Genomic DNA, 24,374 nt, shown 5'->3' on the forward strand with positions numbered 1-24,374 from the left:
CATATAGCCTAAGGCCTTGCTGCAGGGGCCAGGGTTTGAATCGAACCCGGGGGCGTTTCCTGAATGCCCTAATCTCTATCTCTCTCCCATACATTTCCTGTCACTCTTCACTATCTTGGTCCAAATAAGGCAGAAATGCCCTTTAAAAAAAATTGCTGTATGGGAGCTGTCCAAGGTGCTGAAATACCTTTGACTTCCACTGAAGCAGTGATGGCGGATGTTCCCTCGGTATTTGTGGCCAGGCACACATATTCCCCACTGTCATCTTTCTCTGCTCTGTTTATGGTCAGGGATCCATTCTGGGAAATAGAGAAGCGTTCTCTTCCCTCGACAGCTGCTCCCATGTCCAACCTTTTCCTGTGGGAAATGAGGCATCTCAGAGTTGGCTGTCGGGAGCGCACACAAGTCGTTTTTCATATGGTGAAGGCATTTCACATTTGGAAATGAGGAAAGAATGAAATGATAATAAGATTACAATAAAAAAAACAACTACAACTGTTGTTTTGAGAAGTGTAAGATAACGGTTGACAGATCCGGTGAGATAAAGTCAAGATTAATACAATAAAAAAATATACATATATCAATAAATAAACAAAGATGAAGTATGTTTTCTAAGATCTGGGGTGGAGGAACACATAGGAAGAAGACAAACGAGCAGGAGAAAGAATCACCAGACCACAGAAGAAGAAGACACGGTGCTGGCTGTGTTGTTGTCTCACCAGGAGATAGATGGTGGAGGTGAACCAAACACCGTGCAGACCAGAACTACGTCCCCTCCCCGCACCGCACCGTACTCCTGGTAGCCCTTGCTAAGGATCACAGGGGGAATATCTGCACAGAAACACAGATCAAATCAAATGCACTCTTACTTACCCTTACTTACTCTTACTTACTCTTATTTACTCTTACTTACTCTTACTTACTCTAAAGTTACCGACCCCTGCAATTAACCCATGTCTGCTGGATAAAAGCATGTCTTCAGCTTCTAGTTAAATCAACATCTACAGTGGTTAAAAAAAAACAGTTCTTGTTTGATAGTGGGATAATTCCCACTCCTGCCTCTCTGGTAGAATATTCAGAAACCGTGAGGGTGTGGACTGTGCTGAATGCAGGGGAAGTGCTGGAGGCAGCGCTTTTGTTCCGTTTTTTCCAGACATGAAAGAGCTGTGAGCTGTGTTGTGCTCTGCTTCTGGGGTAATAAACGAGCATGTGCCAGTGTGTTCCGGGTCCCGTGGAGAGGCTACAGTGGGCCTGTGCTGAACACACAAGCACGTAAACGGAATCCTCAAATAGCTTCCATGGGAGCAAGCTGTTTGAAAGTTGTAGTTTTGCCCAGCAAGTGTCGAGATGCTAACGCTAACTGCACTCACTCATAACCATGATGTTAGCGTTAGCCAGGATGGTGCCATGTGGGTTAGAGGCTTCACACTGGTAAACAGCACTGTCTTCTGGCCTAGCGTTGTGGAGAACTATAGTGTCCTCAAACACTTGGCTGCGGGTGATAAGGGCTTCTGCGGACAAAAAGGAAACGATCAAGAGGTTGGCTGAGTGTAACTAAACATTTCAAAGGCCTAAGAAGACAATAAAGATATCAAACAGGGTTAGGCTCAGAAGACGTAGGTGAGAGGCATCTCTCTCACCATCCAGAGGCTGGCCATTCCTCCGCCACACGATGGCTGGTTTGGGTTTCCCGGTAGCGGTGCATTTAATGTGGACGTCTTCCCCGATAAGAGCCAACTGGCTTTTAGGAGCACCAGAAAGCCAATTTGGAGGTTCTGTGTTGTGTTGGGAAGGCTTTATTTGGTTAATTTCATACGAATTCCATCCATCTGGTGGGAGTCTAGTCCCAGACTCTAAATAGCTGCCTCTTTGATTGGGTAACAGATGTCATCATATTTCATCATTTAATAAACAATCTAATAGTTTGGAGGGAAAGAGCTCAGACACCTGCTTGAGGCTACCAAGGTGTTTGGATAAAAGAAGCTGTGTTTTTTTAAATAAATCTTTCAAATAGCAAGCTTGATGTTGTAGAATATAAACTATTTGTTCAAGTTTGATGTTGTAGATTAGGAACCATTCATTCTAGTTTGATAACCTAGACTAGAAGCCATTCTTTCCAGTTTGATCATCTAGACTGGAAACCATTCTCTCCATTTTGATAATCTAGACTAGACACAATTCTTTCCATCTTGATAATCCAGACTCACCCTCCACCAGGACATCGAAGTAGTGCACGACCTCGCCAACGGTGTTTCTCGCCTTGCACATGTACTTCCCTTCATCCTCCTCCGCCACGCCCGGTATGGTCAGGAGCTTCCCGTAGTTCTTCACGTTAGCCCTCATGGGCAGCTTCTCGCCCATTTTCAGCCATTCCACCACGGGAGTCGGGCTACAGGGAGAGCGCAGCGATATTGCGAGATGTGTAGGACATTTTTTTGACAAATCAGTCGTCGGATTAAACAAAGTCCCTAATGGGGAAAATTTGGTGTAACTTCACTTACAATCCCTCTGCTATGCACTCCAGCTCCAGTTCCTTTCCCTTCACCAAGTGTACCTCAGACTGAACACCAGGGGGCGTTAGGAGACTAGGGATTCTGCCTGGTGTGGAAGTGGCTTCAAGCATGCAGAGAATAACAAATCGACCAAATTTTACTGAAAACACTTCTCAATAGACCGTCAAAAGTTCAACGTTTATGAAATGGATTACCACGTGATTTAACATTTTACAGGTCAGACATGCTCTGTATGTCTGCACTTTAGTTCAGGAGCTGAGGCAGTGTGATGGGTGTCAAAGTTCAATTAAAACAAACTAAAACTCACCACCTGCTTCAGTGTCATTCAGTTCACTCTCAGGATTTACTAAAAAACATGAAAAGCAATAACGTCAGAAGAAAGCATCAGCAGAAAGCATCTCCATTAAACTATTAGTTTGTGTAATTACTTCCCTAATCATTGTGGTGTGCCTTGTAACTGATAGCCAAAGTTAATGTGTCTTAATTGGCTAAACTTTTATGTGTTGTGGTGTAATAATAGCTCTGACACATCCTTGATGCTACCAAGGTGCTTGAATAACGGAACCGACAGGGTGGAAACACCCAGCTTTTTCAGCTACAGAAGACTTGTGGAAAATAGTGGAAAAGAAGCACACAAGGTTGATTTTGAATGAGCTTTCTCCAGTCAAATTTTAACTCTGCCTCTAAGCTCAGCTGAACAGATGTCTTTGTGTAACGTCCAGGGTCTCTGCCTCGTCAGTCAACCTACAGCTGTGGACGATCATGGACATGGCTGTTTTCTGGACGATGGTCCTGATGGCAGAGAAAGCGGCGAAGCAGCAGTAGTCTTTCCTGCTGTCCGTCTCCACGACGTTAGAGAAGTAAAGGTTGCCATCCAGGCCCATGGAAACCCTCTCATCTTGGCCAATGTGCTGCAGACCTGAAGGTGATAGCAGAGCAACTTATATATTGTATTTTATTGTATATTTAAAATAATTTGAATTCCACTTAGTACTGCTAGTTTATGTACCCTTAGTATAGATAGTACACATATTTAAATTTGAGGTTCCTTTATGTTTATCGTATGCACCTTCCTGCCAAAGCAAATTCCTTGTCTGTGCAAACTTTCATGGCGAATAAATCCCATTCTGATTCTGATTCAGATTCTGAGGAGAGGAGGCACCCAGGACACATGACTAAGCGTTCAGTCTGGCTTCAGAGACGGCGGCCTTTAAGAAAATGTCCCACGGCAGTTTTCCTTCATAGAGCAGTGTGCTTTAATGGAGATGTGTGGCTGGATGGAGCCTTTATCTCAGACATGGGTCACTGAGGAAGCAGTGTGTCACTTCTACGCTGAGTCACAGACCCGTTGGTTACGATCTCGCTCATGACTTTAATATTAAGAGTCAGAAATCTAGATTAATGAATATTCTCAACAACAGAATAAGGGCTGTTGTTGTGCAGACTCGTTGTTATGGAGACTCAGAACGTTCACCGTCAGATGTTGTCCCTGCCAGCGTTCTACAGTGCGTGGTCGAAAACAACACAGTGACGCAAAGTGATCCCTGTGGCCGAACAAAGCAGTCAGTAATGGCCGTCTGGGCCATTCCCTGGGCTTCGTGCTGTGTCTCCACTTCAGTACCCACCTATGGACATCCAGTAGATCTGACGAGGGGGCACACCCTCTGGGGGGTCGCATCTCAGGACCACCGACTGGCCCTCTTCCACCTCCATGGGCTTGAGCTTCTCCTTGGGGAACTTGGGGACAACTGGAAGGGAAAATCCGGCGACATTCAACAACATCTGAAATACGTCGGCCTTCTCTAACCCTAACTCTAAAAACACCTTGTCATTGAAAAAAAAGAAAACAAATCTTATTAGACTTCAAGTTGGCAGTGGGCAAGCTACAAACCGGGGACGATGAGTTGAGTTTCCTCTGACATGGCGGTTCCAAGCTTATTGTAGGCATAGCAACGATACCTTCCCTGGAACTGTGTGAGGTATTTGCCCTGAAGCACAAAACCACCACTGTCCTCCTCAGTCTTTATCCTGGAGTCCTGCGATGGATCAAAGTCCTGGCCATCTTTCGTCCATCTATATCTGTTTTGGCCAAACAATAAAGCATTAAAACGCTGTTTTATAACATCAAATAAGGACGATGCTGATCTGCAAATCAGTGCTTCAAGGGGCAGATAGTTTGACTAAACAGGGTAGTATGGAAATTCAGTGATAGTGGGAGTTTTCATTGAGGCTCAACGCTTGTCTTTTCAAGATCAATTGCTATCTGTATATTTAGGAAGTTTCACTTATTTAAGCTCAGCGTAGATGTAAATTATGTTCTGTGTACTTATGTTATGTTATGCCAGGTGCTTGCGTTGTCTTGTCTTAAGAATTTCAGTGCCCAGTCTGACCTTGTGTTGTTCTGTGTACCTGACAAATAAAAGACTTGAACTTGAAGGTTCTAGGTCATCGTGTGAACTTCACAAAGTTCTATGACTCATGGCACCTAGCTACAGACAGCAAGGCGACAGTAGGACCTCCCAGTTCATGATGAGTCACAATATTATCATGTGCTTCTACACAAAACTAAGAAGTTGTATACTGTGTTTTTTTAATGTTGAAACTTAAGCTCATGCTGTTCCTTAGAAGTCAGGATTCCAGTAAACTATGTTTGTACTTGTTCACCCCATTATTTATTCGTCCCTCTGTAACCTTCCTACTTCACTCCTTTGAACCACCACTCTCTAGGATGGACTGGTTTAAGGATTCCAGCTCGCGCAAATATTCAGTAAACTTAGTGAAGACGGATGAGAGAAGATAGCAGATGCTGTTGGTGTCACTCACTCTGGTGTTGGGTTGCCCTTGGCCTCGCATCTCATGGTGAACGTGTCTTCTAGAGGGAAGGCAATGACCGAGCCTGAGGTCTGAGCGGTTATGGTCGGCAGCTGTTCCACTGTCACAGGAGGAGAACAGTCAGAGGGAGTGTTACTTTATGTTCAACAAAACCATGTTCCGGATATAAATATGATTGACTTTTTATTTCTAAATATTATTTGTCATTCGTCATGCTTTATTGGACAGTTTGCAAGTGAAGTGTGACAGGAAAGGCAGGGAGAGAGAGAGAGAGAGAGAGAGAGAGAGAGAGAGAGAGAGAGAGAGAGGGGAAGACATGCAGGGCCATGGCTGGGTTCAAACCCAAGGCCGCAGCTGTTAAACCTCAGCCTACATGGTACGCACACTTCTTCCGCGATGCACAGGGCCGAGGTAAAAGATTTAAGAACCATTTCTAGGTGTTGCCTGTTCCTGTTTCAGATCAACCACACTGTAAATGAAGAATCCCCTGAAGCTATCTCCAAAGGGACTTATTGTATATTTGTTTGACGACATAATTATGACTTAATTTTAACTGTATTGGGCCCGTGCTAAATCATTCCCTATTATTCCTTTTCAGTGCACATTTGTCAGTCATCATAAATCATACACGCCACTGTCATAATTGTCATAATTGTCCTAATTGTATCCAGGTGGTTAGACCACACCCAGTTTTCCCTCACACGCTTGTACAATGGTTTAAATGACTGGGCGGGAACCTTGAAGAGCATTTAGAACCTTTTGTGCAGACAGCCTATTTTAAGCATTGTCTGAAACTACTCCTTGTTGGTCCATCCATTTGAACAGTCTCAATCACTGTTTCGCAAGTTCAGCCTGGCTTCTTTTCGACCTCACAAGTGTCCTCGCTGCACAACTCCCAGGTGTCAGTCAGTGTCGACACCGCACGCTTACGATTAAACATTTTCGGAATGTGAAATGTGGAAAGGCTTGATACTTGGTGTAATTCAGGAGTTTTTCCATTCTTCTCTCCACTTAAATTCCTTCTGAGGAGCCCGAACGAGGGCGAAACTGCACTGTGCATGTCTGAACGGATAAGAACCTGCAGAAAGACATGAAACCAAACAGGCATACCCAGCTTGGTTTGCACGTCACATAAATCTGAAGAGAAACATCCTAGCTGTAGCTTTGAAAAAACACTGTTTAGCATGCCGCAAGAGACGGGTCACGTCAAAGTAATTACTTTTACGAGACTACAACTTTAGGGCTGGTTTACTATGCAGTCACTTTCTCTCAATTCTCTGTCAGTTAATAACTATACCGGACTGCTGTTTTGACTTGGAAGACAGCTGGAAACAGACACGTGGCATTGGAGACATTTCTGAGTCTGAACGAATCATCATCACCACCCTCCTCATCACCATCAAAAACCATCAAACTATCAAAAAACATCATTTGTTTGTCTAGCCCTTTTTTACAGGCAATGTCACAAAGGGCTTCACACATGCCTATATAACTGCGCATAAGCCAACCTAAAGACTTCAAACCTAAGACGATCACCACCATCACCATTATAATCACCAACATCATCACCATCATCACCAGCACTGTCATTATCGCCAGCACCACCACAATCATCACCATAGTCTACCATTGTCACCACCATCATGACTACCATCCATATCATCCTCATCACCACCATACCATCATCATCATTATCACCTACATCAGCACCACAATCATCATCACCATCATCACCATATCATCATCATCTCCCTCCCCTCCTCTGGTGATACTGACCTTCCAGGGGGATGTCTTGACCTGTGGCTCCGGAGGTCAGGGCCAACAGGAAAGCCAGGCCCAGTCTCCACGGCAACCTCATTTGCCCTCCTCCGTTAGGTCAGGGTGACAGCACAATGACAGCTCCACTGACGGCACTACCTGGGGTTAATCCACCTGATCTGGTGTCATTCAGGGCTCCAAGGAGAAAACCTGAGGGCGGGAGAGGGAGGGAGGGAGGGGGGGAGGGGGGGGTTGGGTGAGAGGCTGTCACACATCACGCTTGCACACACGTTCTCAACACATGCTCCTGAGACGCTCTGTGTCAGCTTGCTGGGCTGACGCCCCGGTCCTGCGCCTAGAAATGAAGCTCTCTGCCTGGCTGCTTATCGAGCCAGCGAGCTCCACTGAACCAGCTCTCTCGCGGAAAGCCTGGGAGATGATGAGGGCTTCTTTCCAGATCCTGGCTTTTGTCTCCAGAGGGATGTTGCTCATTGTTCCACCCTTGTGAGACATGGTAGTGTGCTTGTTGGGGATTAGCCTCTGAACTGCAAAGCTGCCCATGATGGCATCGAATGGCACGCTTACAGTAAACCTCTATTGGCACATCTCTAAGCTGTTGGCCAGGATGATTGCTTGAAACGACCGACTTAAAGTTGGTCTGCAGCTGTAAGCCCATGGGTACTGCAGCGTTTGCTTTGAGTGCTCAAAACAAGGCAATGTTGGCCATGCCAAATGGACTGCCCCCCCCCCCCCCACTCACAATCCAATCACGTACACAGACACACATACACTCAAAGACTAATCTCTCTGTCACATGTGCAGAAGGTTGCTTCAGCCAATCACAAACTAATTATGCATCTCACGACAGCCAGCCAGGATGCCCGGTGACAGCCAGCAACCAGAACAGCGGGTGCCAGTCCCGGGTTGTAATAAGGGTTAATGTGATAATTGCTGAACACTGGGATTGGGATTACGCAAATTGAGAATCAATTCACAGATTGGAGAATGGGGCAGTAGTCTCAAATGAAGATGAGGCCTTTTTTCTGTAAACTAAGTATTAATCTAATATTTGGTAGGACTGATTTTCACAGTGACAAAGAATATGTTCATTCAGGTCACACAAATGATGCGCTAACTCAAACCACAACGCAACGTTCAAACTCAAATAGTCACAGATAAATGATGTCGATGATATGCTCCATTTCGTTTGTGTAGGGACTACAACAAATGTAGACAACGAAAGATTCCTGAATGGAGGATTGCAGAAGGGCTTAACCTAATTTCTGTGACAAGATGAAAAACAATATCACCCAGCCAACAATACCCAATACAAACAGGGCTCTATGTTTTGGTGACAGAATGAGAGCCTTTATCCAGATTTGCTTGATCCTGACAACAGGGAATCCACTGAACATCTGACCAGGACACAACTTTCATTCAACCATCACGAAGCCTCTGTTTGGTGCACCTAAAAAACTGTGTGGATTAGACACTGGCATGCATCGTTATCCCCACAACAAATGTGCACTGTCCACGCCCAAAACTTCATAGTGTGATCAAAAATATGAAGTTTTAGAATTTTAACTCAAGTACTTTATGATGACACCAGTCTTTTTTGTCAAATCTTGAGTAGTATTGGCATGTGTTTCAGAGCCAAGTCAACAGTTTAAGAGCATTTGTTTGGGAGGAAGAGGGATCTATTACCACAACACATGGCAGGATATTTCCCCCTTAAATCCCAAGGGATTGTACTTAGATACTTAGAAGCCCCCTGGGTAAGGGGAATGCCTACTACGCTCCTAATCTCTACCACAACAACTTACACGCACACACACACTGTACACGTCTTACAAAAAAACACACACTTATATGCAGAGTACTCACCAACCTGAGTGTGGTTTCATAAAGTCAGTCCATCGAGAGAGCGTAAGCGCGTGCAGCTTGTCACAAAACTCCACATTAAAACAAGCCAGTGAGCTGCGAGACGCTACGAAAACATCTGAAGGGGAACCGACAAGAGCAGGAGTAACACTTCCTTCAGGAGTCAGCATCCCTGGCCGGCCCCCTTCTCGCCGCTCAGCTGCTCTGCGAGGGAAACGCCTCCCAGCCCGCCCCTCCACTCAGGCAGCTAAAGGAACGAAGGGAGATTCACTGAAGTGACATATGTCACCAAAGCCTCTCACTTGGCCAAGAGGCTCTCTAAGCCCCTGACAATGAATTGGACAAAGCCAACCCCATAGGGCTATTCAGGGAGCATTAGGGAATGGGAGGAGAGGAAGGACAGGCATGCCTCTGTCCATCCCTCTCTGTCTTATCTCTCTTTCTTTCCATCGTCTCTCTCACTCTCTTTCTGTTCCTCCTCTCTCTCTCTCTCTCTCTCATCTCTTTCTTTCCATCATCTCTCTTACACTTTCTGTTCCTCTCTCTTTTCATCCATCCCCCTATCTCTCTCTCTCACACACACACACTCTTTCAATCCTTCTCTCCCTTTCTCCTGCCCTCCATCTTTACATCCTTTCATTAATCACTGACAGAGCACCCCAACCTGGTCTATTTGAATGATCATACAGTGTTTTGGCTCTGGTGAAAAGAGAGGGAGTCATCTGCTGCCATTAGACCGCTGCCTTTGTGGCTGTGTGCTGGCCTGCACTGACCCAGACTACCGCTAATGGAAGCAGCTTTGTCTTCTTTTTATGCATGTATGACATAGACATGATCTTTCTAATAGGCCGGTCTACGTCAGATGTGATCTGAACAGGCTATGCTGCTTTAACTAAATATAGACTGTATACAATTTTTACTTTACACTTCTTCTACGCTTTTGTAGTCGTAGAACAACAAGCGTGGCGGGCCGTGGGGCGGGCCATGGGTTGCCAGGTCATCCGAGGGGGTTTTCCACACACAGTTATAAGCGATGGTCCAGTGAGTCGGTGATTGCTACGAGGCCAATCACTCGAACTCTGCTCCGTTCATTCTCGATTGAACCCCACAGATACACAGCAGACAACCTTAGACAAACATTGCGAGACGTCAGACTCAAACTAACTTTCACTTGAATATGCACTCAAAGGTTGGCAGAGTGTAAAGCCAATGAGGCCCTGTGTACACAAAGCTGAACACACAACTCTAGACTGGAAAGATGTAGCTAGGCTCAACAAACATCACCTATGAGAATCAATATTGTCCACTTTGGAAGGAGGTGGAGGGTGGAGGATGAAAGAGAAGGAGGGGGAGGAGAGGTGGAGGAGAAGAAGGTGGTGGGAGAAAAGTACAAAAAAGTACAAGTATAAAATAAGGAAGAAAAAAAGTTACGAGGAGGAGAAGGAGAAATTGGAGGAGACAGAGAGAAGAAGTTGGCTATCAAAATGTTTGTGGTAAAATGGCAGATGTTTCTAAGTTCACATCTTGTGACCTATGATCCTGTGTTTATCAGCTCAATGTGGCAGAGGAGAAACATGGCTTAAACTAACATTTCCGTTTTGAGGGCTTGGCAATGACTAACACTCCTGCTGTGACTTAATAACTAAGCTGCCATCATCTTTGTTTGGATGCATTCTCTTTCAAGCATATGCCTTTTCAAAAGCATTCCTTTAGAATGACTATGCTTCGCGTGTTTGACTGATGTGAAAGGTTAGGAAACATAGTAGTAATTGCACAGAATACTAATCCACATCCACACAAATATGTTAACTAGCAAGATAGACCAACGTTTACCTTTCCAATCTAAATTTGCCTGAAGGATTTTTCAAACCATGTGAGACACGAACACTGTGCAGGTGCCCGTAAAGGAACAAAAGCATCTCATCTCAGGTATATTAATGACAGGGGGAGTTTATTGGAATGGTCCTTGAAGAATTGAGTCACAATGCATCAACACACAAACCTGTGTGTGTGTTTGCACGTGCATGGCAGCAAACACACACTCTCACACATACACACTCATCCTCACCCCCCCCCCCCCACACACACACACATACATAAATAAACACACTAAAAGCACAGATAAAAGCACAGATAAGTACATAATTGAACGCATTACAACCTCATCAAACATTTGTCAGCCAACTCACAGATGAATAAATTCTGTAGGATATCACTGTTGAAAAGACACTACAAGGTAGCTTTCACTTCCACAAAAGCCATCTCATTTGACTCGTGGTGTCAAACGATTAAAATATATAATCGTGATTAATCGCATTAATGTCATAGTTAACTCGCGATTAATCACAATTAATCGCACATTTTTATCTATTCTAAATGTCCCTTGATTTCTTTTGGTTCCATTCTTTTTTCAAATTGTAATGCTCTTATCAACATGGAAAAGTGGTTCGGATTGCTTCGTGCAAATATTTTTTTTATTGAAAACAACATTGCAATCGCCTGGCTTTGACGAGGGGGCGGAGAATTCGCATCAGCTGTGTGCTTGGCCACCATGTTGTATTTCAGACTGGACGTGCTGCGATGATAGCTCAGTTTACAACGACAAAACACACAGATCACTTTGGTCTTGTCAATGGAACCATTTGGCTACTTTTTAAAAGTAAACCATTCAGAATCTTATTGGCATCCATTTCGGCGTCTTGCACTCGCCATCCACTCAAAACGTAACGTTAGCCTACTACCAGAGAATGTCTAATATCCGTAAATGGGCTCTGCTACTACTCTTTAGCCGGCTCGCAAGCCAAACAAGTGTGTGTGGCGTGCCTGTTGTTTTGTTTCCTGTCTTGCTAGATCCGGTGTGGTGTTGTAGTTTTTCTAACGTCAGGAGTTGGTGCAACAGCATGTGAAAAAAACTACAAAGTTTGCTTGGCCAAAAAGAGCGTTAATCGCGCGATAAAAAAATTTACGCCATTAATTTGGGTTTGCGTTAACGCCGTTAATAACGCGTTAAACTGACAGCACTACATTTGACACAACAGGCTGAATTTAAGTAGCGCACTTCAGTTCAAAAACTAACTTGCCAATCCTCTGTGATCACACATACTTTGATTAGAGAATCCTTTAGTGAAAGAAAAAAAATCCCTCAAGCTAAATCTGATATAGCAGAAAGATGAAGACAATTTCAACATCAAAACCTGCTGTCAATATTTTCTAATGGATTTCATTTGGTCCCAACTCCAGTCAAACTGCGTTATGAATGACAAACAGTTTTGAAAGTGTTTGTTATTATCAGTGAGCATGGACATCTAAAATCGACCAAATACTAATGTCCTGTAGTAAGGGAGTCAGATGGCTGGACGGTGAGGGAATTGGGCTGGTAATCTGATGGTCGCCAGTTCGATTCTTGGCCTTGCCAAATGACGGTGTGTCCTTGGGCAAGACACTTCACCCTACTTGCCTTGGGGGGAATGTCCCTGTACTTACTGTAAGTCGCTCTGGATAAGAGCGTCTGCTAAATGTAATAATTATATTAATCTTTTCAGCAGGCCTAATTGAGTTTGGATGATACATTTCATGTAACATGTCTGACGTGCATGATTGACAACGAGTTCTTCTTGTCTACCATGTGTGTGTGCGGCCAAACCATTACTCATTATGCAAGCATCTATTTTTTGGGCCAAAAAAATTGAAAAACAACAGAAAGGTATTTAGTACAAACAAGCTAACCGTCTATTGCCCCGGAACTACCGTGGAATATTTAGTTTTTTCAAAGGCTTAAGTCCTTATTTTGACAAGTGTAAGATGTCTGTGTTTCTGGCAGCATAACATGACTAATAGTTTAAAGATCCCATGACATGCTGTTTTTGGATGCTTTTATATAGCCCTTAGTGGTCCCCTAATACTGTATCTGAAGTTTCTTTCCCGAAATTCAGCCTTGGCGCAGAATTACAGCTACTAGGAGCAGTCCCACAATGAGCTTAAAATGCTATGAGGAAGAAAAAAGCGGGGCTAACTGCCATGCTTCCGTCGTTTGCGAGCCATGATGTCTCGAGGAAAACCAAAATCACGCTGGCATGGTCGTAGCTCATTTTGCCATTGGTGGGCCAAATTCTCTGTGCAAGCAAAGCAGAGAAAGGGGAGGTAACCTTCGGTTTTATGACATCATAAAACCAGCATTTTCAAAACCCAGCGTTTCAGCTTTCATTTTCTCAAAGGCGAGAAAAATACCCAGGGCTTGGTTTACACCTATCGAAATTAATAGCCAATGATGGACCAAAGGCAGGCTAGGGAAACTCATATTAATGTTAAATAACCTCCTAAAGTGAACATTTCATGTCATGGGACTTTTAAGCTCCCAACACAGCATAACATTCACAATGTGAAGGTGATAAAACAGACTTGACCCTACCCGACCCTACCTTCTAAGTGAGCATACCTTCCATTCTGCACGTTGACGTCTGTGCAACTGCTAACCTCTCAGGGAAGACGAAAACACTTGAACTAAAACCTGTAATAAAGACTAGCTGACTAGAATTCACATGAAAAGCCTTCCGGCAGCCATACGCCTGCCAAAACAAACCTGAATGACAATTATTGTGTTAAAAGGAAACATTTGAAAGGCCCGGTTCGATGTAGGGTATGCTGTATGTATAAGTGTCAAGAGAGTTGTACCATATTTCAAATGCCTATCATTTGACAGTATCACGTCAAAACATTGCCGCGTAGGTACATAATTAATGTCCGACAGCACCGCTGTAGGCAGTTGCGGTCATTTTTCATGTGTAGCCTATTTGGCAACTTTCCCAGTGTACTTGAAAAGACCCGTGGCTGCTGAAAGTATTGATCGCCGGGTGGCACTGTGTGTAAACAGATGCACTCGATGTGACTTTGGCAAATGAACTATATGAAATTCATGGCACCGTGTAACTCTTTAAAGAAAATTAGGCCTACTGTTTACCTGAACGTAAAAGACATTTCGAGTCTACAGTTAAGCACGGTATTTAGGTTGTGAGATGTGCCACTCACCGGTGGAGCAAGAGTTAAGTGTTGCGTTTTGCAAGATTCCAAATGGAACACGTGAAGCGCTGCTTAAATTAGAGTAAGGCTGGCACGCCATTGGTTGTTTATTTCAGACCCTCCCCCCCCCCCCCCAACTTACCACATTTTATCCACTGTTGGTTTTGTTTTCCCCCAGAGGGATGCTTGGATAGGTAGGAGGCAATTAAAATGTTTGGGGGTTTTTTTCACAGAAAACTCAAGACTTTAACTTCCAGATCCCTTATATGCACTTCATCAGAACAGTACAGTATAAGAGCAGCTAAGTAGTTGTCTAGCCTATTCACAATTCCTCACTCTCTTGAATGCAACCTTTTCGCTTGAATTGTTTGTTCACGCTTGGGAGAGAGTGAGGTGGAGCAAGACATTCGGTCAGCTAAATGAGTTCGACACAGGATGTGTGAGGATGGTCACACTTCTCACTCTCCCAGTGTTGAGATCACCAGCCCACTTAACACCTCAGCTCTCCATGATAACAGCTCTCCATGACAACAGCTCTCCATGATAACCGCCCGTGCCAAGCCAGAGATAAGGGAATGGTTTCCTGATGAGGTTTTATCCATCTATTTTCAGCTGGTATGCATTTTAGTCACCTTTCAGTTGGTAATTGCCCGTTATGTACGCCATTTAGGTTAAGTAGAAAAACGTGTGGCGTTTGTCTCGGTCTGTCTTGGATAAAGCACAATGCTCAAAATGTGTCAAGTGTCTATTTGGCATCAAGGAACAATCATGAAGGTTTTGACTCTTTAAATACTTTTCTGGTACATCCACCCAGATTTTTGTTTGCATTTTTCATGCTCTATTTTGACAGTTTCAAGTGAAGCATGACAGAAAAGGCACAGAGCAAGAGAGAGAGACATGCAACAAAGAGCTGAGGCTGGATTTGAACCGAGGGCACCCCCCATAAAACATTCTTAACACTTAAGTGTGGAACTCTAAGTATAGTGCCGTAGGTTGCGTTCTCTCTGAGCTGTGTTGTCCAATGGCAAGAGTGGTCTAACATGAACATGCCTGTTGACATTTATCTTCTTACTCTGTCATCTGCCTGATCTTTTACTGTCAAGGAGAAAAATGAGAGGCAGAGTTGTTTGTGTTACAGGAAAACCTGGGCACCGGTGACAGCTTAAAACCAACACCTTTTATCAGGTTGAGAATGAACCTGGGCTGGGTCTGCCTCTCAACCTAGGGGATTAGTTTAAACCACGGAAGACCTCAGACAGGGCGGGCAATGACACTGCTCTAAACTAGACCTGTCCAGTCTTGTAAACACACACACACACCTTCTACTTACAGAACACACCCAAACAGACTGAGAAAATGTCAAGTTTTCAAAGTCTGGATCAAAACAAAGAAAAAACTATTGGACCATCTGCCAAGCACTTTAAATCGTCTAACCATTCGTTCCCTCCTTCAAGTAGCCTTCACCTGCACCTGCAGTTTATTTCTAACCCCTGAGGTAAACTATGTCAGAAAGTTATTATAGCTTGAACCATAGCTTTGCAGTATTAACAGGTTTGGATAGTGACTACGTGGGGACATGATACATGAGTAGCAGTTTGACTTGATACATCAAACCTGAAATACCGCTGATAAAACAATCCATAATAATAATCTAGTGTAAACACTAGAATAAAATCATATTGATATATGTTAATAACAACTCATTATAACAGTTATAAGTAAAACAATAACTTCACACAATTATTTTAAAGAATGGCAATATACTCTTGGCTGCACTTATGGAGTCAGATGGCTGAGTGGTGAGGGAGTTGGGCTAGTAATCAGAAGGTTGCCGGATCGATTCCCCGCCGTGCAAAATGACGTTGTGTCCTTGGGCAAGGCACTTCACCCTACTTGCCTCGGGGGGAATGTCCCTGTACTTACTGTAAGTCGCTCTGGATAAGAGCGTCTACTAAATGACTAAAATGTAAACGATTGAAACTACCATGAATCACAATAGATAAGTGATTTCTGACAAGCTGTTTGTCCGTGTGATTGAAACCATCTGCTGTAACACGCTGGAAGAACAGAGGAGCAAGGCAACTAAAGAGTACATTCCTCAAATATTACCATATCTACGGCAAGCATGAACAGGACCAGTCAACCACTCAACTTATTTCTCACAGCAGATCAAGCTTATAGTCACACAGCGATTTGTCACAAATATTTTGTCACAAGGATTTTTATACAGGACTTGTGCAACTGAAGACATCCTGCCAACTGTACAACCCCTTCAATCTAGGATAATTGATGGTGTTATAAAAGACAGGTAAATGCAGTTCAAGCATCCTGGATACGGTCTTTGCTACCGCGACACTCGCATTCCTACTCTGGATATGCAAATTCGAACAATGGCTTGATGCCAATAGCTGGCATGGGACAGCCTGCGTCTTTGCCACCATGTAGGGCTATTGAATGGCTCGTGTTCTTCATGTTGTCTTACAATGTGTCACAACAGGTCGCAACTCTAAGAAGCATCGGAGCTTTGCCAAATTAGCATGTTGGAGCAAGGTGAATAAAAGTGTTTTGTTCTTGTTTGTGTGCCCACTTGAAAGAGTCCATTAAGTCGTGTTTATGGGTTCTAAGGATATGGGACTGGCGGTTCTGAATGCACGCCAAATCAGGGAGCCCCAGAGGAAAGTTGTAGAGTAGAGTTGGTCCCAGAGGCACAGTGGGGAAATGCTCCTGAAGTGCAATAGTATTCCCACAGGAGGGTGAGAAAATCCAACATCTCGAATAAACGTTTCAAGAAGTCAGATCATTATTGCGGTTTTGGATGAGGTTAAACTTCTCTTCAGAGCCAGGCACAGGTGAAAGCATGTTTACTTTTGGTGCAGGATTGCGACATCCCCTTTGGGTAAATTTACCAGCTCCCAATTATCACTCAACTACCTTATTTACTGTGACAAAGAGAAAGGCAAATCCGATAAATATGACTTACTCAAAGCTTATGCCTTCAAAGTCTGCAGCTGCAATTCGTCTTAAACGGCTGTTAAATACTAAGACGACTTTGGTTAGAAGTGAGCTTTCAGAAAACATTTATCTTCATTATGGGAATTATGACAAGCATGAAATCCTGGAAAGGTGTATTTCCGTTTGTTGTTCATTACTTTCCATATGGTATTCCTAAATCTTCAAGCTGTGAAAGGATGAAGACGTACGTGTAGGCTAATCCAAACGGACAGAAAAGGCAGAAAAAAGGGTATCCAATGCACACAAAACACCACATCAAGGAGGAATTCACGGTATAGGCATCTAATGGCACTATTGTCAAATGTGGGTGGTGTACACTGACAACATCAAAGCACCACAACCGCCACTACTCCTCCAGGGCCTATTCAGAATGATTGCTGAATAAAATAAAGTACTTTGTTTGATGCCAACACCTTGAGTTGACCATAACCACAAGCATGAATGACCTGGGAACCCTGAGAGAGAATCCACTCAACAGATCACTGAGTACAGTGGAGGGGGAGGGGCAAGGGAGGGGTGGGAGGGGTATGTGTGTTAATCTGCCTGTGTGTGCGGATGCATGTGTGAGTGTCTGTGTGTGTGTTTAAGTGTGTGCCTGTGTGTACGTGTGAGTGTGTGTAGGGGGGTAATATTTGCTGCTCAGGGGAGAGAGAGAGAGAATATCATGAGAATGAAACTCATTAGCATTTGAATAAGATTCCAGGACCAGGAAAGAGGCTGACATTCTGTATAGATCCCGTTGTTAGGAGCACAAGCTCTGGATGAGCAGTGTGGAGGTCAGGGGTAGGTCTCCTGTGGAGTGCTCCAAGACTGGAGCTGGGAAGAGGGGGGGCAAAAAAGACTCGACAGAAAATCAAACAAATAAAAGAAACTCGGATGAATGGCAACCTCCAGTGTCCTGAACCTAGTTCTCTGAGGCATTGATAGATTGCTGGTGGAGGATTTGAACTGCTTTGAATAGCATGGGTGCAGAAAGTACCTTGCTGTCTTTTTCAACCCTCGGGTAAAGCAAAAATCTTTATTTTGGTGTGGGATTTCAGGCCATAAAACAACAACAACAAAACACTGAAAAGTGTTATCTGGCGTGCAACGAGATGGAATTTTCCATCTGTGGGGATCTGCTTTTTCTCATCCGTAGCCTCTGAACCTAACGCCCAGAGGAACATGTACTGACAAGGCCGTCATGTATCATCACCTTCCAGTCTCCTGCCAGGCCCAGCACAGACCTCTCATTATTACCTTCTACTGCTCTTGCGGGACCAAAGAACCAGCCAGCGATGTTTTTTAATCATTTTGGGGTTTTTTCTCTTGGGAACAAGGCCTCTGGCTACTCCCTGCTCTGTGATCCACTGCCATGACCAGGGACTCACACCAGTGTGAAGAGATCAACAGGAGGGAGTTCTCCAGCGGAGAAGTCTGTTGACTTCACGTTGTTCTTCGACCGACCCTCAGCATCAACAGTGTGTCTCCGTCTCAGGTCCAGGGACATGAGGGCCTGTCTTAGAGGGCGACGGACAGCGAGGGGCACTGTTCAAAAGCAAAGAATCCTGTCCCCCCGCCCAGCTGAATGAAACAAAGTGTATTTTCAAGTGCCAACAAACGTTCCTCACTTGCTGGAAGGAATGCAGTCCATTGTCTGTCGGGGTTTCTGGGAGAGTTGAGGAGAAGTGCTGTGGGGGTGGGGGGGAGGGGGGGGGGGGGGGGGGCAGTGTGACAGCAAATACGTTAGTGTCTCTGTGCCGAACCCGGAGCCCAGATCTCCCTTTTCTCTTCAGGTGGTCGTCAGGGGAGATATGGCTGTCTGTTTTTGTAGGGGTTACAGAGTTATTTGTGCTGACAGTGTGAGAGGATGATTGTGGCTGGAGGGGTCGCGACCGCCAACTCCCCCCCCCCCCCCCCCCTGTCCACTCACTAGGGAATGATGGGACTGGGAGGCTGGAAGCCGGAAACCATGGTAACGGGAATGCTGGAGACTTGGGCAGCGTTTAGCAATAACGATGGATTGTAGCAACGATCGAGCACAAAACGAAACCATCGATATTTCTTACGTGCCTTTCCCAAACATGCTCGTAAGGAGTAGTCTAATCTATGCACTTTCAAGAGTTTCGATTTTCAAGAGACAATTTAGCTGCGATGTTTTTGGGACCGGCCCTTAAAACTAAGATTTGTCCTACGATAGGTTCTACGATCAACTTAGGCTTGCGATGCTTTCGGGAAACGCAGCCCAGGCCAGTGAGGTTAGCAGGGGACACAAACCACTATGGAGAAACTAGACCGTCTTGTGAAGGGTTGGAAATCTGTTTAAAAAGGTGAAAAACTGCCCAAAACATATGTATCCAACCTGATACAAACAAGAGAAAACAACCACTCACCCACTCCACACACACACATTTGTTTTTGCTTAGCTAAGCATTAACAAACATTTAGCAAGAGAGAGAGAGAGAGAGAGAGAGAGAGAGAGAGAGAGAGAGAGAGAGAGAGAGAGAGAGAGAATCATCTACTGGGAGATTCCCTTTCACAGTCAAGAGCACTCGCCCTCCCCCGCCTCCATCTACCAAACAAAGCCCACAAATCATCATTAACCCAATTATTGGAACTTAAATTAGGAACGAGGGCTTCCTGTGCAGAGGCATGGAGAGCAGCGCGCAGTGCACAACACAGCAGGATGCAGTCCGGTCCCTGGGACAGAACAGTCCTGTACTATCAGCCACGTTTGCTGGGGGGAGACTAATATAAATAGGCTCCTTTGATGAAAACTGAGTGATTTTGTGTGTGTATGTGTGTGTGTGTGGGGTAGAGGGTTTTTGTATGTGATTGCGGGTAAGGGGAATGTGTATTGTTGTGTACCTGTTCACTGCCTAATTTGCATATGTGCATTATCTGTAGATTAACTGCTTAAAAAGCACGTTTGAATAGTTGATGTGCTTGAGTGCTTTCTCTCAGACTGCACAAGACTGTTAAGACTATTGATATGTTAAACATACTCACAATTGTTTTCCCTCTCTGGGAAAGTAAATATATTGGGAATCTGTCATGTTTTTTTCTCAACCATAAATGAGTGCTTTTGTGATCCCAGCTCGCACCAAAAAGTTAGGACTTAATTTAGGTTTAGGGAAGCCATTTCGCAGTAATCTCACATTAACTTTTGTTTTTTAAGCCTTGAATTATCTAAGAAGAAATGTCATACCAGTCCAATAATGAACTCTGATTCACTGTATCCTGCAGTGTCTACAGAATACAAAAACCTGTTGAATGCAACTTTCCAGGAAGTGTTTACAAAGAAAACCAAGCAAACACACAAGTATATCACTCGTCCCTAGGAGGGGCGCTTAGGAAACATTTCAAACTGTTGTTACACAAACACGTGTGAAACAGTTTCTTATGAAATGTTCGTACAGATACACATGAATTCACACATATGAAATGCTCATATAGGAACAGGTAAAACAGGCTCTCACACACACACTCACTCACATGCATGTGAAACAGGCTCACACACACACACATGCAGGTGAAACAAGCTTACACACGCATGGCCCCTCTTGCTTCCCCTCTATCGCTTGTTTTCAACTTCCGAGTGTGTGTTTGTCAGCAATAAACACGACAGACTGCTCTGCCCATTCCTCGTTGCGTAGGAAAGTAACCCCCCCCCCCCCCCACTGGCACACACAAGAGGAAGCCGGATTCTCCAGCCTCTGATCTTTGAAAATGGTTGGCATAATCCAAGCCCAGACATTAGCCCCAGGAAAATCCTCCTCGCAAAGCAGGGGGGGGGGGGTGTTATTTGCAATCTAGATGGTTCCATCTTATGAGTAAATTGGATTATTGGGGGGGTTCTTTGGTATTAATACTACATCCTTTCAGTAGAAAACATCTTAAGGACCGCCTTGCAGGTGGATCCCACTAGGATGTTGATTATCTTGACTGGCACACTGCTCAGCCCCCCTCCCTGTTCTGAGGTGATAAGTGATTCAGGAATGCCTCCCTGCCTAGTGAAGCTATTCCTGAACACTGGGTTGTTCCTCGAGGATAACAACAGGATGTTCAGGGACTTGACATTGACTGTACTCTACCGTTCAAATGTATCGCTGTGGCAAGGGGGGTAGGCTTTGTGTCGTTGCATTAAACATTTGTGCTACAGTGCACTTAGCTTCCCTTGTCTCTTCGTAAAGAGTGTGTGAGGTATTGGGTCCAAGTTGTGGAATACCTTGTTTATGAATACCACCAAGTATGGTGCTGTTGGTGAGTGGACAGGACACAGTAAATCTCCCTGCAAGTTCCTGTAAGATAATTACAAGGGGAATCGCTATGGGGCTATTAGCGCTGTTGCTATCAGAAGGAGATTTGTAGACTACAATTGTAGGGTGGGAAACAGCCCCCATGTAGCCTACTTTCCTATAGACCGTCAACACATCATTTTTTATCGTTTGTTTTGTGAAGTTGTTGGATGTGACATGGGACACAGTGGTCACATTTGTAAAATTCTGCTATCTACTTTGGGGGGGACAATTATATGACATTTTCTCTTGAGCAATTCCTGAGGGGGACACCAAAATTATTGCTGTCACACAGCATATTAAAAAAGCGCTATTATGTCCATAATCAGCAAACCGCTTTTATTGCATATTATTAATATTATTGAAATTACATAGTTATGTTTACAGTGATTTATTGGGGGGGGACAAATCATATTTTTCCCAGGATGGGGGGGGGGTCGTATCCCCCCCGGTATTTCCGCCCATGAGTCATAACACACAGGTTGACTGCGCTATCACTAAGGAGGACTTCAATCACCCCGTGTCGGCTATTTAAGGTGTGATCCATCTCAAAACCTCAAGACGGCACGATACGCAACATCGAAGTGAACAGACTAAGATCAGGCTCATTGTTTCCAGGTTGATAAGGTTTTCCCTTTGACACTGCCGATTGACATTCTAATTGCGAAAATGCATTGACGGTGGCATTCTAGAATGCCGTTTGGAAAGACACCAGATTATCATTCGTTTACCATCGGTTAGCTATGAATCAGTGGCATGAATTAGTTCAAATGTTTAATATACACACCGTGTCTCACGAGGATCCTTGCAATTACTTGTTGTGATGGTATGAACAGGTGTTCTTTTTGAGTGCGCGTGTCCCAGAATTCTAAAGAAATGAGTGTGCATGCAAGGAGCCTGCACCTTTCCTGCAAGGCTTGTTGCATACATTGAAATGTGCCTGGAGCAACAACAAGACCAACTACCCGTGTGCAAGTGTGCTTTTTAAAGTATGTAGTGTAGACGTCGTGATGGATTGGACTGTGCGGCAGTCTAAACTCACCGCAGGGGACTTGTAACCCAGAATTGTTACCCCCAGTTACCCCCTCAGTCAGTCAAGTTCAGTTAGGATGAAAGAGCCTCATTTCACCGTACAAAAAGGTACAGAGGACTTAAAGAGGAAGGCTTCACAGCGAGAAGTCGCTGTGGCCAGTTTCTCTGTTGTCAGATAAAAAAAGAATCAGCACAGATTAACGACTAGAAACGCAAATTAGACGAAGGTTTTGTGCTCAATCCCTTTTAGCTGAGTTTTCAGAAATAAAGTTAAAAAGTTGCAATTAGCCTATATAAGAACATTTTAGATATTTGTTTGTGACGGCTTGTTCTACATAAGTCTATTTATTGGTCACATTATCTTATGTATCCTGTGCGATATGCGAAGGCAATAGGTTAACTTTGAAGCAAGATATCAACTGACTTTACTGGAAGTGTTAAAATGAAAATGTCTAACCAACCGTCAAAATGGGGTCGATCCGTAAAAGTCCACGAAGTTAAAAGAACTTTCAGCTGTCCACTCATGTAACATTTTTTTGGTATGTCCTTGCCGTGAGTAGTTGGCTAAATAACGACTAGCCTAATAGACGATAACGCCGACAGACTCAGTACTGCGCGTAAACAGTAGATGGCGACGATTCCTTGTTCAAAATATTCACCAGTTCTAACGCCGAGAGAGGAGGGCCCTAATGATCGTTGTCGTTTGTGCACTCTCTTGAGAACTTCTGCTCATCTGCCCTTGTACTGTCCTTTAAAGTGTGATGAGGGAGTCGTCCGGAGTCTGGTTCTACACACATAGCACAAGTTCTGATCTATATAGGCTAGGCTAGGTGTGTCGCAATGCAGTTCTGTGAAGTTCTGGGGTTCTATGGCATCGCATTTGAAACATTGTCTGGCAAACTTGCGGTCTACATTGTTGTTTGCAAAACAACATTAATCTTTCACACATCACGGAGGCGAATGTGTCTTCATAACACTCTGACCCTATCTTTCAAGTGCAATCAAAAGTCAGCATGAAGACCAATAAGGCACACTGTATGTTAATTAAAACTTTTGAATAATTCATAGGTTCCACATCATGGACGTTGGACGGCTCACGGAGGCGCAGTGAAACAGCTGTCTTAGCCCTTAACCAGCTCATCATCATTCATGGAATATGAGAGCCAAGCAAATCTGCCACAACACATAGCGGCCATAATGAGACTCTGCTTTTTTCAACATAATTTCTGCATCTGTCCTCAACATCACGCCAGTCTGTTGAAAAGTACAGAGCTGGCCATTGCTTTACAAGGCTGTTTTTATAGTTTACTCAACATATTTGTGTTGTGCATTTTGTTTGAATGTGCAGTATAATTTTTATGGTGATGGTTATAGTTCTGATTGTGTTGCAGACTCAGATGAATGTAATTCTGCCAACAAACACAACTTTCACAGATTCAAACAATCGTGTCAAAAAAGTGTTAAAGTATGAGGGGCCGTTTAGGAAATAATTCTGACTGTCCTTACACAAACAGATATGTAACACATTCACATGTGAAATGTGAACAACGTGTCTAAGATGTCAAGAGACCAGTTAGGAGTTATTGCATCTCAAGTTAGTGCATCCGTCTCCGGAGAATAACCCAAACCTTCCAACCAGTCCATAATTGAAGGTCTCTCTGAGAACCCAAAAATTGATGCCAAAAAATTGGAGCCAACACATTTTTTTAAATGGAACATCCGGGATAACAAGGTATTGCTTGCCTCAGAGAGGAGACAGATGTCTCACATTATACTTTCTCTGTTATAGAATTCAAGAGAAGAATGTCGGTTATCTGTGTAAATAACTAAGGGTGGGAATCTTTTGGTACCTCACGATTCGAATCTATTATTGTGGTCACAATTCAATTAAAAATCTATTCACTATTTTTCAGAGATTCTTTTTGAAAAATATATTTTTAGAAAATAATCATAAAACATAAGTGATTCACATACATTTGTGAATCGATCTGAATTGCTAGCAGACTGAATCGCAATTCAAATGTGAATTGATTTTTTTCCACTGCCCTATAAA

At 43.9% G+C, this 24,374-nt stretch overlaps 1 protein-coding gene across 4 annotated transcripts in view; it reads right to left on the bottom strand.

Moving 5' to 3' along the window:
• Positions 1-22,911, bottom strand: part of chl1a (cell adhesion molecule L1-like a) — a 39,992-nt gene extending 17,081 nt beyond the window's left edge. For 3 of the 4 annotated variants that reach the window (XM_084680936.1, XM_084680934.1, XM_084680937.1), the window contains exons 1-13: positions 22,783-22,911; positions 7,122-7,313; positions 5,337-5,445; positions 4,405-4,592; positions 4,139-4,261; positions 3,262-3,432; positions 2,821-2,859; positions 2,502-2,613; positions 2,208-2,389; positions 1,641-1,775; positions 1,371-1,511; positions 720-831; positions 188-357 (exon numbers count right to left, since the gene is read on the bottom strand). In XM_084680936.1, the coding sequence (XP_084537062.1) occupies positions 188-357; positions 720-831; positions 1,371-1,511; positions 1,641-1,775; positions 2,208-2,389; positions 2,502-2,613; positions 2,821-2,859; positions 3,262-3,432; positions 4,139-4,261; positions 4,405-4,592; positions 5,337-5,445; positions 7,122-7,203 (1,564 nt within the window). In that variant the 5' untranslated portion in view covers positions 7,204-7,313; positions 22,783-22,911. The remainder of the gene's footprint in view (positions 1-187; positions 358-719; positions 832-1,370; positions 1,512-1,640; positions 1,776-2,207; positions 2,390-2,501; positions 2,614-2,820; positions 2,860-3,261; positions 3,433-4,138; positions 4,262-4,404; positions 4,593-5,336; positions 5,446-7,121; positions 7,314-22,782) is intronic. The other variant, XM_084680935.1, reaches the window with a different exon arrangement.
• Between the last annotated feature and the right edge of the window lie 1,463 nt (positions 22,912-24,374).

This window comes from Hypomesus nipponensis, chromosome 18 (assembly GCF_054491055.1).
Source record: "Hypomesus nipponensis isolate SF chromosome 18, ASM5449105v1, whole genome shotgun sequence".
Taxonomy (NCBI): domain Eukaryota; kingdom Metazoa; phylum Chordata; class Actinopteri; order Osmeriformes; family Osmeridae; genus Hypomesus; species Hypomesus nipponensis.